The 14,697-nt window shown below is 42.3% G+C and overlaps 1 protein-coding gene across 7 annotated transcripts in view; it reads right to left on the minus strand.

Moving 5' to 3' along the window:
* tp63 (tumor protein p63) overlaps positions 1-14,697 on the minus strand; it is a 40,013-nt gene that overhangs the window by 2,525 nt on the left and 22,791 nt on the right. For 4 of the 7 annotated variants that reach the window (XM_008407657.3, XM_008407659.3, XM_008407660.3 and 1 more), the window contains 7 exons: positions 5,130-5,316; positions 4,938-5,053; positions 3,897-4,006; positions 3,673-3,809; positions 3,355-3,437; positions 3,144-3,268; positions 852-997 (listed from right to left, as the gene is read on the minus strand). In XM_008407657.3, the coding sequence (XP_008405879.1) occupies positions 852-997; positions 3,144-3,268; positions 3,355-3,437; positions 3,673-3,809; positions 3,897-4,006; positions 4,938-5,053; positions 5,130-5,316 (904 nt within the window). Of the gene's footprint in view, positions 1-851; positions 998-1,130; positions 1,753-3,143; positions 3,269-3,354; positions 3,438-3,672; positions 3,810-3,896; positions 4,007-4,937; positions 5,054-5,129; positions 5,317-14,697 lie in introns of those variants that run through there. The other 3 variants (XM_008407658.3, XM_008407661.3, XM_008407663.3) reach the window with 2 other exon arrangements.

Genomic DNA, 14,697 nt, shown 5'->3' on the forward strand with positions numbered 1-14,697 from the left:
CTCAAGCATTAAGTTCATTAACTAGCTGGTTTTGCTCGTAGCTGCGTCTGTCCCACAACCTGGAGGACATTATTGTGTTTGTAGTTTCTTTCAGTTTTGTAATCTTTATTGGAAGCAGGTCATTTATCGGTCCCTCCAGGATGTTGCCATGTTTTGTGATTATTGTGGCCTGAAACTTTTTCAAAAAGTTGTAGTTTTGAAAAAGGACGGGAATTTAACAGTTAATATTTAAAGTCCAAAAAAACGTTTTCAAGTACCTTGTTGGAACGAAACCCTTAAAGCAAATGAAATCATTAGTATGATGTCCAGAGGAGGTCAGAGTGCAAAACGAATTACATATTAGTCATTCAATATGAACCGTTTACACGGAGAAGCTCTCAAAAATGGTTTTAGCAAAGAAAAAGAAAAGATGCAAATCTTTAGCATCACATGTTTTCATCTTCCATGATGTTCTTCCATATTTGGTGAAACAGGAAGTTCGATTTAAATGGGGTTGGTCAGAATCCAGACGAGTTGCTGTGATTGGTCAGAAGAGAAGGAAATCGGGTCAGATTTGCGGAAAAAGTTGGTGAGACTTGAGAGTCTGTGCAAAATTTGCGAACGTGGAGGAATCCGCATTAATAGTTGCGATCTCAACGTCGCAACTTCCTGGAGGCACTGATTTAAAGTTTTAAAAGCAATCCGTCTCTGCAGCTTAGAGTTTTACAAAAAATGATTGGAAATTGGGCAGAAAGCCTCTGATGGGTGCACTTCTACTTTTAGCATGCTGGCGGCCATTGTGGGGCGGGGCGGGGCTCTGGGGGCAGCTGTGTGTGTTTGGGAGCGGGTGTGTGGGCGGACAGCAGACTTACTGTCAGTGAGGCCTCCCGTCATGCTGGAAGGGGTGAGCGTGTTGCGCTGCTGCGGGTTGATGAGCTGGCTAACCGATGGCAGCTTGTTCACTTTTCCGTGAGTTGGGGAGCTCGACCCATAACTGGTCGGGGATTGCATCGTGGTTCTGGAGCCAGAGAGAGAGGAGATATTAGCAATGCCCTCAGAGTCTGAATACAAATCTTCCAGTCATGTCATATTACCTCATGATTACTGCGTTTTGTTTTTTTATGACAGAAAAATAATCAGATTCCAGCAGGAAAGGTTTTTATTCCGTTTTATTATATTATGACAGAAGAGCGTGCAGAAGCCAGCAGGAGAAGCTGATCTGTTTCAAACAGAGAGGTCACATGGTGCACATCTCAAGCTTGATCTATTCGAAGCAGACTTTGAGGAAAAGTTCAAATGCACAAACTGTCCTGCAGTGGCTTTAGAAAACATGACCTGCACTAGCAGGTAGGTTTCACTCATACCCTCAAAAACCCAGAAAAAGTTTGAGTCCAGCTCTCAGAACAACGCAAAGGCTCAAAACGTTTACTTTATGAGTCTCAAATAGAATTAAAAAAGAAGAAGAAGCAGCAGCAATCAGGTTTTGTTCCTGTACAAACCTCAGCCTAGAGGCTGAAAGATGGCAGCGCTTCACAAACAGCATGCAAAATCAGTCAAATGAGTCTGTCCAGCAAAATGAGTCCCACCACAGGACAGAGGAGGGACAGGAGAAAAAAATAATACTAAAGTAGACAAAGAGGAGGTCCGTGTAGACAGGAGGAAGATGAAGACGAGGAGAAGGAATGTGGAGCAGAGTTTCAGGAGGAGCTGCAGCGCCGCCTCTGCTCTCCTGCAGACTCCAGGAGCTGGCTGCCCAGACGGCTTTTTATCAGGCTGCAGGGAGGAACCAGAGACAAGAGAGAGAGCAGAAATAAGGGCTCAGCGCAGGAGGAGAGACAGAGAGAGGGAGGGAGAGAGAGAGAGAAAGAAAAACTGAGAGAAAGAGAGACACAGAAAGAGAGAGAGAAAGAGAGACAGACCCTGGAGTGGGCCAGAGGTGAAGAAAGCAGCAGGAAAACATTCACCAAACCTTTGACTTCAGCAACTTACTTCCTGCAGTGCAGCTGCTGGCCAGAAGATGGCAGTGTACACACACAGAACAGGGCATTTCACCACAGGGAGGCGTTCAGTGTGAATGCAGACAGAACTGAAGTCATTTATTTACAATGGAGTGAAGGAGTGAGGAAAACCACAAACACATGAGACAAGCGGAGCTGAAAGGAACACGGTTCTGAAAGGTTCAGAAATCAAAAATTGCAGCGTATTTCACTGCCAGGCAGCAGAAACACAGCATGACCTCACAGCGAGGCGGTAACCGTCTCCTGGTTGCCACGGGTCGAAGGCGTCTGAAACACTTTGGCTCTGCTGAAGCTGGCAGAGCAGCCGAAGGTGTTACCGCCAACCTGAGAACTGAAACGCCGCCTCTCGCCACCGTTTGGCTTCCTGGCTCCTGACCCGAGAGAGAACGAGACGGGAGGGAAGGAAAAACTGCCCCGGCTTTACGCTGGGCTCGCCCTCTAAGGCTGGCAACTTTGAGGGACTCTGGGTAAATTTCTGGATAGCTGCAGCGCGATCAAACCCGTGACCTTTATCTGCCAAATCTGCTCGGTTAGTGGCGTTTAGCTGGAGTCACGCATGAAAACATGCAGCTAGAAATGCACCAGGAACCACCAGAGAGCAGCCGGTCAGAAAAATCTGACATAACCTAAGTTTACTTAAAGTTATGTCACTTTTGTAGAAATTTTTTTTACAAAGTTTTTGTTTTTTACATATTAGTTACAATATGTAAAATATGACAAACCTCAGTATTCTGTGGCAACATGGAGGAAGTTTTAACAAATATGTTAAACATTTTTTGTAACAAGTTACGTACTGCAGCTTTTAGTTTCTACATTAAAAGCTGGAACTGATGTTTACAATCAACAAAGCTAATAACGCTCAGCGCTAACATAAAAATTTATGCTCAAAATACCACCTCTTTGTTTTATAACAGGAATAAAAGCCCACTTTACAGCGAACACCCTCTCACCCAGTGTGACGTCACCTCTGGTCCTAAGAGAGATGACTTTATTTTCAATGCTTTTCATTCTGGTCACTAAACAGAGACCAGAATTGGCTGAACTGGATGATAAAAGTCTGAGCCTGGCCGCAAAGCTGATGGGTGCATTTCTACTGTTGCTGGAAAACCTTTGTTTCACTTCAGAACAATCAGAGCTGGCACTCACTGCTTCTGGAGGAGGTTCTGCTGCTGCTGTCTGTACGACTCTATTGTGTGCTGTGGCAGGAACTGCATGAGCTCCAGAGACTCTTTGATTTTCACCAACATCTCATAGATTTCACGACCTTTGATCTGCAGTGGATAAAACAAAATCAGAGAATGTTAGGAAGCAGTTCGGAGCTCAGAACAAAGTTTTACTCTATAATTTATAGACTTACAGGTAAACAAAACACTTCCTCATCTGTAGATCTTCTCTTCTTGATGGTGGACATCTGGATGCTTTGGGAAATCTGGCGGTAAGCTGGAAAAGAGCAGAAAAACCAAAGCAGAGTGAATGGAAAGCCACAGCATGTTGGACACTTACACTGAGCCAGAACAGGAGGAAGGATCGAGCAGGACGGCAGGCAGAGGGGATGCTAACGCTAGCGATGATGCTAACATTCCCGCAGTGTTAGTGGTTGAGGCTCCTGGACCCGGTCAGCACGTCACGTAAAGCCAAAGCTCATCAGCCCGCCACCAGCCCCGGCCCTACTTACGGCGCTTCGTACCATCACTGCTCTTTGAGTTGTCCGTTACGTGCTGCTTGCGGATGCTGTCCTCGTCCGCCTTCCGGTCTCGGCCCGGGCAGGCGCAGATCCGGGCCTCGAAGCAGCGGCGGCCCAGAACCTGTCCACTGGGAGGGGAGGGGGACATGGAGACTCTGTCAGACACAAAGTGAGCGAACAGCAGCGGCTAAAGAGGACGGAGCGGCGTCTCTTACTCTCTGGTCTCCAGGGTGACGATGATGAGGATGGGGCGCCGGTTCATTCCGCCCACGCAGCTCGAGTTGCACATGAAATTATACAAGATTGTTGTGAATTCTGTCCCGACCTGAAGAGAGGAAACAAAGACGGAGAGAGATTGGACTTTTTAAATCTCTTTTAAAAACATGTTTCTATCACACTTTTACTCATCTTGTTTTCTGTAGCTCTACGTTAACTCGTTGTTTTAATCTGTTTTATGTCATGATGATTGGTGTAAACCGTCAAACACTTCGGTCCACTGCTGTTTTCAAGGTGCTTTTCTAATCAATATGTCAAAACATGGATTTATTCTTATTTCATGTTGAGCTATAGCCTTTTATTTAAATCTGGGCAGATGGATTATAAAAACTGCTGCTATATACTCAAACTAAATATTTACCATTTCCTTACAAAACCTTAGAACACCATGAAGATTAACCTTTTCAGCACTGTGACCTTACAACCACAACTCCAATGTAATTTTATTTAATAGACCAAAACAAACTAGTGCATCATTTTGAAGGTATGAAATGAGTAGAGTGCATTTCTATTCAACCCCTCCTGAATCAGCACTGTAAATAGCTGAAGCTGAGATTGAATGTTTTCGAGTCTCAAATGGATTTGGTCTGGACTTTGACAGGGCCATTTGAACAAATCTCCTTTGATCCGTTGTGGTTTTGGCTGCATGTTTAAAGTCATCCAGTCTCTCCAGTCTTTTTCCAGCCTGGAAGATGCTGCCACCACCATCTTTGTGATATTGCACCATCTTTGTGCTGCTAAATTTCTAAAACCAAAAGAAGTTGCATTTTTTCCAATCAGACTAACTTCTTCTACATTTCTGCTGCACCCCCAAAGCTGACGGCTTCCTGCTTGCCACTCTCCAAAGGTCAAAAGTAAAAAAACTTGCTTTTCTGATTTTTTTTATTCGTAAGCATCTTTAAACCCATGCATATTTTATCTTTCACATATTGTGTATTTAAAAAGTGGCAAACCGTGAAAAAGCTCAAAGGTTTCCTCACCTGTGGGGGCTCGTATGGAACTAGTACGCTCTGTCTCCCGGTGATGGTGTCCTCCAGGTACTGGGCGTGGCTATTTCCCTCCACGCGGATCAGGTGGCTCGGCGGCGCGATCTGACCTGGAAGCGGAACCGTCGGGGTCATTAAAACACTTCGCACTAACAACAATCACAGAGTGTGAGGTCTGGGACTGACCGTCGTTGAACTCGCGGCTCAGCTCGTGGTTCGGGCAGCGCTTCACCACCTCGGTCACGTGCTCGGCTTTTTTATAGACGGGCATGGCCCGGATGACGGCCCCCTGCGGAGGCGGGGTCAGCACTTTGATCTGGATGGGACAGGTCTTGGCAATTTGGCAGTAGAGCTTCTTTAGGTCTGTCGAGTACTGAAACATAAGAACAGAGGTGGAAATGAAAACTCTTGTTTTGGGCCACATCAAGATTATAAGTGTCTTTAAAGGGCCGGCTGCGGTAGAATCTACTGAGAAAACTATCCGTTAAAATATTAAGATTAATATTAATCTCTGTGTTAGTTTAGTAAACAGTAATCATTCATAACAACTTTTCACATCGACGTAGTTTAGTTCTATAAAGAGAAAACAGCTTAAAGCTGCAACTGTTAATGTGGCCCTTTGATGTCAAGAGGGCCACATTAATAGTGCTGGTGGGCCGGTTTGGCCTGCGGGCCTGGTGTTTGACACCTGTGCATCAGAACATTTAAACAAACAGGAAATATCATCTACACTGTGAAAACACAAACTCTTATAAAATATTTTCTGTCTAGTTTATAGAGAAAATATCTTAGTACACTCAAAATAAGACAAAACTAACTTATAAGTAAGTTATTGATGAAAAAGATCCGGGATTCAATTCAATTTATTCACAACAAATGTCATCTTAAGGCACTTTACAAAAAAAAAAATCATTTCATTTCAAACATTCCAATTGATCCTAGTTATCAAACAGTTCAGTTTGACTGATTATTCTAAGTAGATTAAAATGTTTCTAAGGAAAGCTTGGAGCTTCTTTTTTTAATATATTAGTTTCACAGGCAGAATATTTGATTTAAAACATTTTAAAGATGTAATAATCTGCCGGTGTAACTAGTACTTAAAAAAAAAAAATCAATATTAAGAAATTGTTGACAAAACTAACTTACTTTATTTGTAAGTTAGTCTTATTTCAAGATATTTGCTAAAAAATATATATGCTTTTGTAGTGTGGAAGAAAAACTTGTCTCTGTTCTTAGATTTTACAGTTTGCATTTATTATCTCCAACAGATTCATCTTGGAACACCTGTTGCCCCGACTGAACACTTCTGGTTTTTCCCTGAAGCAAAAAGTGCTAAACGCAACACTATGATTATGACCTATATAAATAAACACACACACACACACAGAGAGAGGAGGTTTGGTGGCAACAAGTGTGTATTGGCAACCTTAAAAGTGTCGTGCAGAGAGCCTGTGGGACTTCCGCCGTAAAATGGACCCTTCCAGGAGTAATTAGACGGGGGCCCTGGCTTTGATCAGAGTTCTGCTGAAGCATCTGACGGCTACTCATCATACACAGCAGCGCTTGTGAAGTGGCTGCCATGCTCCAGCTACATATTAGGCTGGGTGCAGATCTGACTTGTGCGCTTGGCTGAAAATGAATCGCTTTCAGGTCTGAGTGCAGGAGTGGAGGACTAATCGCACGATCCGCCCGTGACCGATGCCGAAATGCGATGGTTGCTCAAACACAAGCTGGCCCGCGTTCAACTTGGCGAGCCTGAGAGTCATAAATAATGGATGTGCCTTGATCCCTGGCACTGCTGGGATTGATAAGCAGTAAGCCATCAGAAAAGACTGAATTGTTACTAATAGGCACAACCCAACTGTGTAAACAAACCATTCAAATCACTGCTGTGTAAGCAGGGCTTTAAATCCCTCTGTGTGCAGAAGACACAGGCTGGGGGTGGAGGTGAATATTCCCTTGTCAGAGAGGGAGAGAGAGAGGAAAGAAGAAAAAAAAGAAAAAGCGCCAGCGGCTTGTTTGGTAACGCAAACACAACATGAAATTCCTCCTCTATTAAGTATAATTCCAGTGAATCAGGGAACTCATCCCAGTACCAGGATGTGTTGTTGTTCATTTTCCCCAGCATGGCACAAACACACCTGACTCCTCTCTCCACACAAAACCTGTTTTCTTATTGACCTCGACTCAACCAGCAGGTTCTGATTTACAGAAATCAGTGCCTCACAAAGGCTTCTGTATGATTTTGTCACACTGCGACTGCAAACGTCATTTTGTTTTACGACTGGCCGAGACAAAAGCAGTGCATAATTGGGAAGCGAAAAGGAAAAAACGATACAGTTGTAAAACTTCCTTTTGTATCCATCAGTACCTTTGACACACATTATCTTGGGTTTAATTTAAACTCTTTGATCTACTTCATTCCCCGCTGCAAAAACACAAAATCTTATCAAGTATTTTTGGTCTAGTTTCTTGTTTAAATATCTCAGCACACTTAACTTACAAATGTATTTTCAGCAAGACATGAGGGCTTCTTTTAAGTCATTAATATTGATTTGAAAAAATACTAGATTCATCAGCATATTATTTCACTTATAACAAAACATTTTCCCCATGTTATAGGTGAAATAATCTGCCAGTGCAATTTGTAATTTTTTTTTATTAAGCTCCCATTTTTTGCTAATAAGTCACTTGTGAGTTAGTTTTGTCTTATTTCAAGAGTAGAAAGATATTTGCACTAGAAACCAAACCAAAAACACATGTTTTCTATTACAGTCTGTAATATCTGTAGGTAACTCTGCAGCTCCTCCAGAGTTACCTACAGGCTCCAGAGTTAAAATATTGTAATATTTCTGTAGATTTTCTACGTTTATTGATGGACTGAATTTCCGACTGGTTTCACTGGATTTTAGTTATGGTGCGTCAGAGTAAAGGGGGGTTAATACGCAGCCTAACTCTGCTTTAAACTTCACCACAACTTTCTCTCTAACCCGCCCGCTGCTCTCCTTGGTCTTCATGTCGCTGCTTGCTCACTAATGATCTCTAACAAACCAAACAGTTGGTTTTATACTGAGATTAAATCACCCACTGGTAGATTAAATTAGCATTTATAAAATGGCTGAATTACGAAAGCAAAGCATTCACTGGACTTTGTGCAAGTACTGTACATTTAAATGTAAGCGGGGATGAATTCATAAATGCACATCGCACTTTTCAGATATTTCTTAAAACAAATAGTTAAGTTGATGACCATATTTAATCTTCACTACACATTTATCTGCTACTTAGCTTTTTATCAAATAGCCAAAGCTAAAGTTGTAAGAACAGTTTTGCGAGATTCATATGATGCTACTTAAATAAAATGTTAAAGAAAGTACTGCAAAAACAAAACCTCAAGTATTTTAGTCTAGTTTCTAGTGCAACTATCATAATATACTTGAAATGAGACAAGACGAACTTACAAGTAACGTTTTTGCAAGATATAGAAGATTTTTCCTATAAGTGAAATAACCTGAAAGTGGAACTTGTAATTTTTATGATCAACATTTAGAAATTAGTAACTTAAAACAAGCTCCTATATCTTGCAAAAAAAAGTCACTTGTAAGTTAGTTTTGTCTTATTTCAAGTGACATTGAACTCTAAACAAAATTACTTGGTAAGATTTGGGGTTTTTGCAGTGGAGGAATGGCGACTTAAAATCCAAAGCACAGTTCAGGCTCTGTGACATGTATGTCAACACGACGGCTGAACTGAGTCTTCCTTAAAAATCAAAGCGGCTTTCTAAAACCACCGCTTCTTAAGAAGAAGGGGGAAAAAAACACTAAAGAAAAGAAGAAGTTAAGATAAATAGTGGTGCTTGTCCCCTCGCCTCTAACCCGATACTCCCCGTACGCCTCTGTCAATCAGCTAAATGAGGTGGAGAAGCCAAACGCAGGCGAGGAGAAACAGAAAAGGAGAGCCAAGGATTAGGAGGCAAAAAAAAAAAAACTAAAGAAAAAACTGATCATTTAATGGTGTGATCACAGGGAGAAGGATTTATGTAGCAAAAACAACACGAGGTGATGCACAATGATCCAATCAGAGATGTTTGAAGCAGTTTGTTTAGATGATCTTAAACCTCAGCATTTACGCTCCATCATATGCAAAGCACACACACACGCCCCCCCCTTCACACACACACACAGAGCAGGTAACCATCCCAGCCCTCCAGCTACAAACTTTTAAGAGCGCAACTATGTGCTGCTGCTGGTGTGTGTGCGTGTGTGTGTTTGCAGTGCAGAGAGCGAGCGCAGTCGCTGCTGCTGAGAGCATTTAGGGTGGAGGAGGACGGCGAGTTGACTGATGGGATCCAGTGGCTCACACAGGGCGCGGTGCTCAGGTGTTAACGTGTAATTATGGGCCTTTCATTGGTCACAATGTGAATTACACAGGCGAGGAACAACACGGCCGCACAATGCAGAGAGCCGCTTAATCACAATCATTTGAAAGAAAGAAAGAAAAAAGAAAAGAAAAAAACTGTTGGTGGGAATCACACGTGATTGGTCCGCAGGACATTCAACACGTGGCGCGACCAAAAGAAACGAATGCAGCAACGCAACTGTACTGCTGCTAAACTAGTACTGGTAGAAAACTGCAAAAGGAGAGTTTGCAGGGATATGTGTGTGTGTGTGCGCCGTTACTTTCTAAATCCTGCTGAAGTTCCCCGTGACAAGGAAAGAGGGAGAAAAGAAGAGAGAAAGAGAGACTTCCTCTGCAGCGCAGGTTGAGGCAGGCCCACAGCTGTAGCGTTCTTCTCTCCCTGACAGGCGCTGCGGGCGCATGCAGGAGTCAAGTCCTGACAAACATCAGGCCTTAAACAAGCACTGTTTGGCGCCTCTGGTCTTGTCTTCTTCATTCCTGACATGTCATGTCATGCCTGGAGCGTCTTCCAAACCTGTTTAAATCAACAATAATCCAAAAGAGCGGCTTCGCCCCCCCCCTCCGTTCCCCTCTTTCCTCCTTTTCCTGCTTTTTGAGAAGCAAGAAGAGAAGAAACCGCTTCTTTATTTAAATAAATTGAACGTTTTAGAGGACCGTTTCCATCCCCCAAAAGAGAGATATGTCTGCTGGTCGTCAGCAGAACTTATCTTGGCCAACCGATCATGTGATGACACGCGTCCTGAGGCTAACCTGTACGCTGCCCTGTGGCCGCTCGTAGTTTGAGGATCCAATACACATCACTCTCCTGATCAATTCTCTCCATCCTGCACTTTTTTTTGGTTAAAAATAATCAATAAAGCAACCATAAAAACCAGATGTGTATTAATTTAGGAGAAAAGGTAAAACTGTTCGTATTGCTTAAAATTATTTCCAAAATCTGTTTTTGTAGCTCGACTGTTTAGTGGGACTGTAAAGTAAAATATTCTATGATGTTGTATGATGTTTTAAAGTTTTTGAAACAGGTCGTTGTTGAAAATAATTTATTCTCAATCAACTTACGTGGATAAATAAAGGTAATATAAAAACTTTTAAAAATCTGGTTTAAGCAACTAACTGGCAGGGAAACAATTGAAACACTGCAAAAACACAAACTCTCACCAAGTATTTTGGTGTAGTTTCTAGTTCAAGTGTCTTAGTTCACTTGAAAGACAAAACAAATTCACTAATTCATTTTCTGCAAAATGTAGGAGCTTGTTTTATGTCAATAATTCTTTGTTTTGGTGAAAAAGTGCCAGTTCTCCCATGTTACGAGTTAAATAATCTGCCAGTGGAACTAGCCCTTTGTTATCAATATTAAGGAATTATTGACTCAAAACAAACATATCTTTCTGAAAGGTTATTTGTAAGTTGGTTTTGTCTAATTTCAAGTGCACAAAGATACTTAAACTAGAAACTACACCAAAAATACTTTGTGAGATTTTGTGTTTTTGCATTGTAACAATCGTTTCCCTGCCTGATTCCTTGACTGTTTTTGTCATTGCCATTTCTCTTTTTCTTCGAGTTGTCCAGCTAATATTTTGTGTTTTTGATGTATAAAGTGTAAATAAATAAAAAATCAATAATAATATTTGTTAAAAAAAAAAAGATTTTTTTTTTTAAAGGAAGTATATTCCAAGTAAAAAACAGTGAAGCAAAGTTGCGCAGCACCGAGCCCAAAGAAGAAAAAAAAAACAACTCTGGTAATTGTAGCTGTAGAAGAATGTGCTTTTCCATGACGATCATGGAGAGATCCCAAAGCTGTCATAAAACCTTTCCAATTCTGCCTTGGAAAAAAAAAAAAAAAATTCCCCCTCCACCTTTTTTCCCATCTGCGGCTCTCAGGGCTTGTCTCTCTCCGTGCGATGGGCGAGTCGCGACAGGCTCATTGACACAAACAAGTCTCGGCCCAATTTCGTGAGGCGTGGGACGGGCCCGCAGATGTTCCAGGGGCAAGCTGCGTCTTGCTGCCTTTCGCTGGAACACTCTTCTCTTTGAGCATTCACAGCCTGTCCTCCTCCTCCTGCGGCGCAATGTGAGATGCAGCCATCAAGCTTAACTCTCCTCAAAAAGACAGAGCCCTCTGCGAGAGCACAGGGTTCAGGAAAGAGGCACACGGTATTTACACAAGTATTACCTACAGGCCGTCAATCCATTACTGTAATCCCCCCCTGAGCTCTGCGGCGGCCCACCGATAGCCCGGACCATGGCCGCTTTCTGACGGCGGCGGATAATACACACGGCAAACACCACCAATCTTTCGCAATGACAATGGTCGCCTCATTTGCTACACTCCATTAATTCACAAAAAAAGGAGATAAAACTGCATAATTGTTTGACCTTTAACCTGACCCATTAGGTCGGAGGCCGTCAGCGGGGGGGAAACCGTGTGGGAGACGTTCTGGGAAGGGTTGACGTGTTGTGTGTATGTATTCATGTGTGTGTGTCACACTCATCCTAGACAGGAAGAGGTTAAGGTGTGGGTTAGGGATTAGGTGTGTCTCCGTAAGAACAGTCATCAAAAAGTACAGTACACAGTCCATTAAGTCCCGTGGAAGATCCCACAGGTCTTCAAAAAAAAAAAAAGAAAAGAAAAGAAGAAAGACAAAAAAGGGGCATTAGTGGATCTGTGCAGCGCCGGTGACATCTTCGGTGGCTCTCTGCCATCCGTCCGTCAGTCCAGCCGTTGAGCTATTGGGCTGAGATTAAGGAGAGCTTTGAGGCAGAGCTCCTGAGATCAGGCGAGGGAGGCTCCTTTAAGACGAGAAGCAAAGCTGTAATCGCTCGTCTTTTAGGACGAGGCTGAAAAAAAAGGACTCCCTGTGAGGCCAAGGAGGGGAAAAATATATATATAATTATGTGAAGCAGAGCTGTCACTGCTGATGAATGTCATTAGTCTCATTAGGATTAAGATTCGGGTTGAAAGCTGGCAGGTTTATGATAAACCCCCCCCCCCCCCAAAATAACAAGAAAAACATGACGACATCTCCGCACCTCTGTAGTGTTAAAATAATATCAAATTTAATAACTTCTAAAAATATTTTTTCAACTAAAAAATGAATTAATTTTCTAGGGGGAAAAAAAGCAAAATAATGACTGAATAAATGTGCACACCCCTAAACTAAATGTTTGATTAATCTTTATTTGTTTTAAGCATTCGCTTTTCTTTCCCCATCTTAAATTTATAACACTTGTCCACTCTACTTGCAGAAACTGAGCATGAATTTCACTGCAGGTTGATGATAATTTTCTCTCAGATTTAGCTCTGAACTCCAGTTTAAAGCTTTGATTACCTTGTAGGAAGCCCTGAGCTGGTCATTTAGATGCATGTTTTTCTGTTTATAAAAATTTGTATTTATCGCCAGCGTTCCCGCAGAGATGTGAAGGGTTGTGAGCAAAACCAGACAGGAATGTGGAACCGTTCATAACTCCATTCACTCCGGTTCCATCCAGAGGAGAGCAAGAACAATAAAGGCGAGTTCATGATCAATGTAACTGGTTTTAAAAACTGTTGACTTTTGTGTATTATGGTCCATTTAGTCAGTATGAATATGGTTGTATTTTTGCTATTGGTTCATTTTTTTCCCCTCTGTTGACATTTTTCTGTCTTCTGCTATGAATTAGTTCTCAATCAATTTACTTGTTTAAATGGAGGTTAAATAAAAAAACACAAAGCCCAGAGCATGCTGGTGCCACTACCATGCTTCACTGTGGGTGTGGAGTTCTTTTGGTGATGCTCAGTGTTTTTGTGCCGAACCACGCCTTACTGAACTACATTCTGCAACAAGGTTTTAGGACCAACTGCTGACTGATACATTTGTATAAGGATATTGTTGTAAAATTTGCAAAAAATGTAAACTGTGACTTTAGCTAAAAGAATGCAAATAAACAACTTTGCTGCAAGATGAAGAAAGGCTTCAACAAGGTATTCTCTGTAAGGATGTGCACAGTTACGCAACAAAGTTTTTGCAGCTTTTGTTTTTGTGTTTTTGAGTCCACTTCAAGTTACTTTGTATTTGGTACAATCCCAAAGACTCAACCAAACTTGAAGCAAGAAATGCTTTAAGAGTACTGATGGTTTTTGTATAAACCCCCGCCCCCCAAGAACTTTTAAATGATATTCATATGCAAATCAGTAAGTACTAGGTCAAGGTGTTTGTTGGAGTGTAACAACATTCAGACCAACCCAACCAGTCTTGCATCATCATGTGACTGTGGGACTCCGGCTGTTTCCCCGCGTGAAGTCAGTGATGGGATGTGTAGTAAAGCAGGCTTCTGGGGCGTGCCTCTTGCCAACCACCTCACGGTTCTACTTCAGACAAACACTTTTGTTTTTGGGGCTGTGAAAATGAGAGGGATGAGTGAGGCGGTGTGGGAATTAGGTGACTGGTGCAATCCCACAGTTGGCGTGGCAGGTGAGTAAGGAGAGCACTCCCTGGGGTTTATACGGGAGGCAGAATAAGTTCAAATCGGCGCAGAAGGAGCTGAGGTTTGAAAATCACGGCTGATGATTCAGGACTCTTTATGTAATCATCCACATGTGTCTCAGAAGGTCCGTGATGCAACCGCAGAGGATTTCACATCCTGACTCTCAACGCCGCTGTCCCGTCCCAATACATCGCCCCAAGCCACAATCTTTACAGGCGTCCGCTAGGGAGCATCGGTGCACCAGCCAGTCAGGTTGTCTGAACGGAGCGGCGCGTAAACAAGCAAACAGGTGGAGCGCTGATGCAACAGCTGTCCCTCAGACCTGTCACACACACAACCAGTGCAGGAGCAGCTGGTTGTGTGGCTTCACTGTCACACAGTGACATCTAGCTGCATCGCCGCACCTGGAGCAACGATTCCGCTTGTTTACGACTTTTGTCAACACAGGTGAACTTTGTTCAACTTTAGGGTGAACTGAGGCCGCTATGTCAACAATAATAATTCAATCTTTCTTTAGGTTTTTATTTTTAAACTCTTCAGTCCAGAACATTCGTGCTCACGGTGTTAGTCTGTGAGTTAAAGTGACACTTTAGTAACACATATAGTGTGTTTTAAGACAATTGGTTCAAAGATGTCAGTACTTAGTATCTACCAGCAGGAGGTCACCTGTTATTTTAGTCTAGTCATAATGAGTTGGTTCAGATGTTTTTGTTGGGATCAGAACCACAATGAATGGAAACAGGATGTAATATGAAATCTTCACAGCACAATACACAATTAAATTAGAATACACATGAGATTTAATCATTAATATGATTATTTTCATAGCTACACAAAAAATCACTAAAAGAAATAAACTGATTCACATTAG

The sequence above is a fragment of the Poecilia reticulata genome, chromosome 4, assembly GCF_904066995.2.
Source record: "Poecilia reticulata chromosome 4, P_reticulata-male-v2, whole genome shotgun sequence".
Taxonomy (NCBI): domain Eukaryota; kingdom Metazoa; phylum Chordata; class Actinopteri; order Cyprinodontiformes; family Poeciliidae; genus Poecilia; species Poecilia reticulata.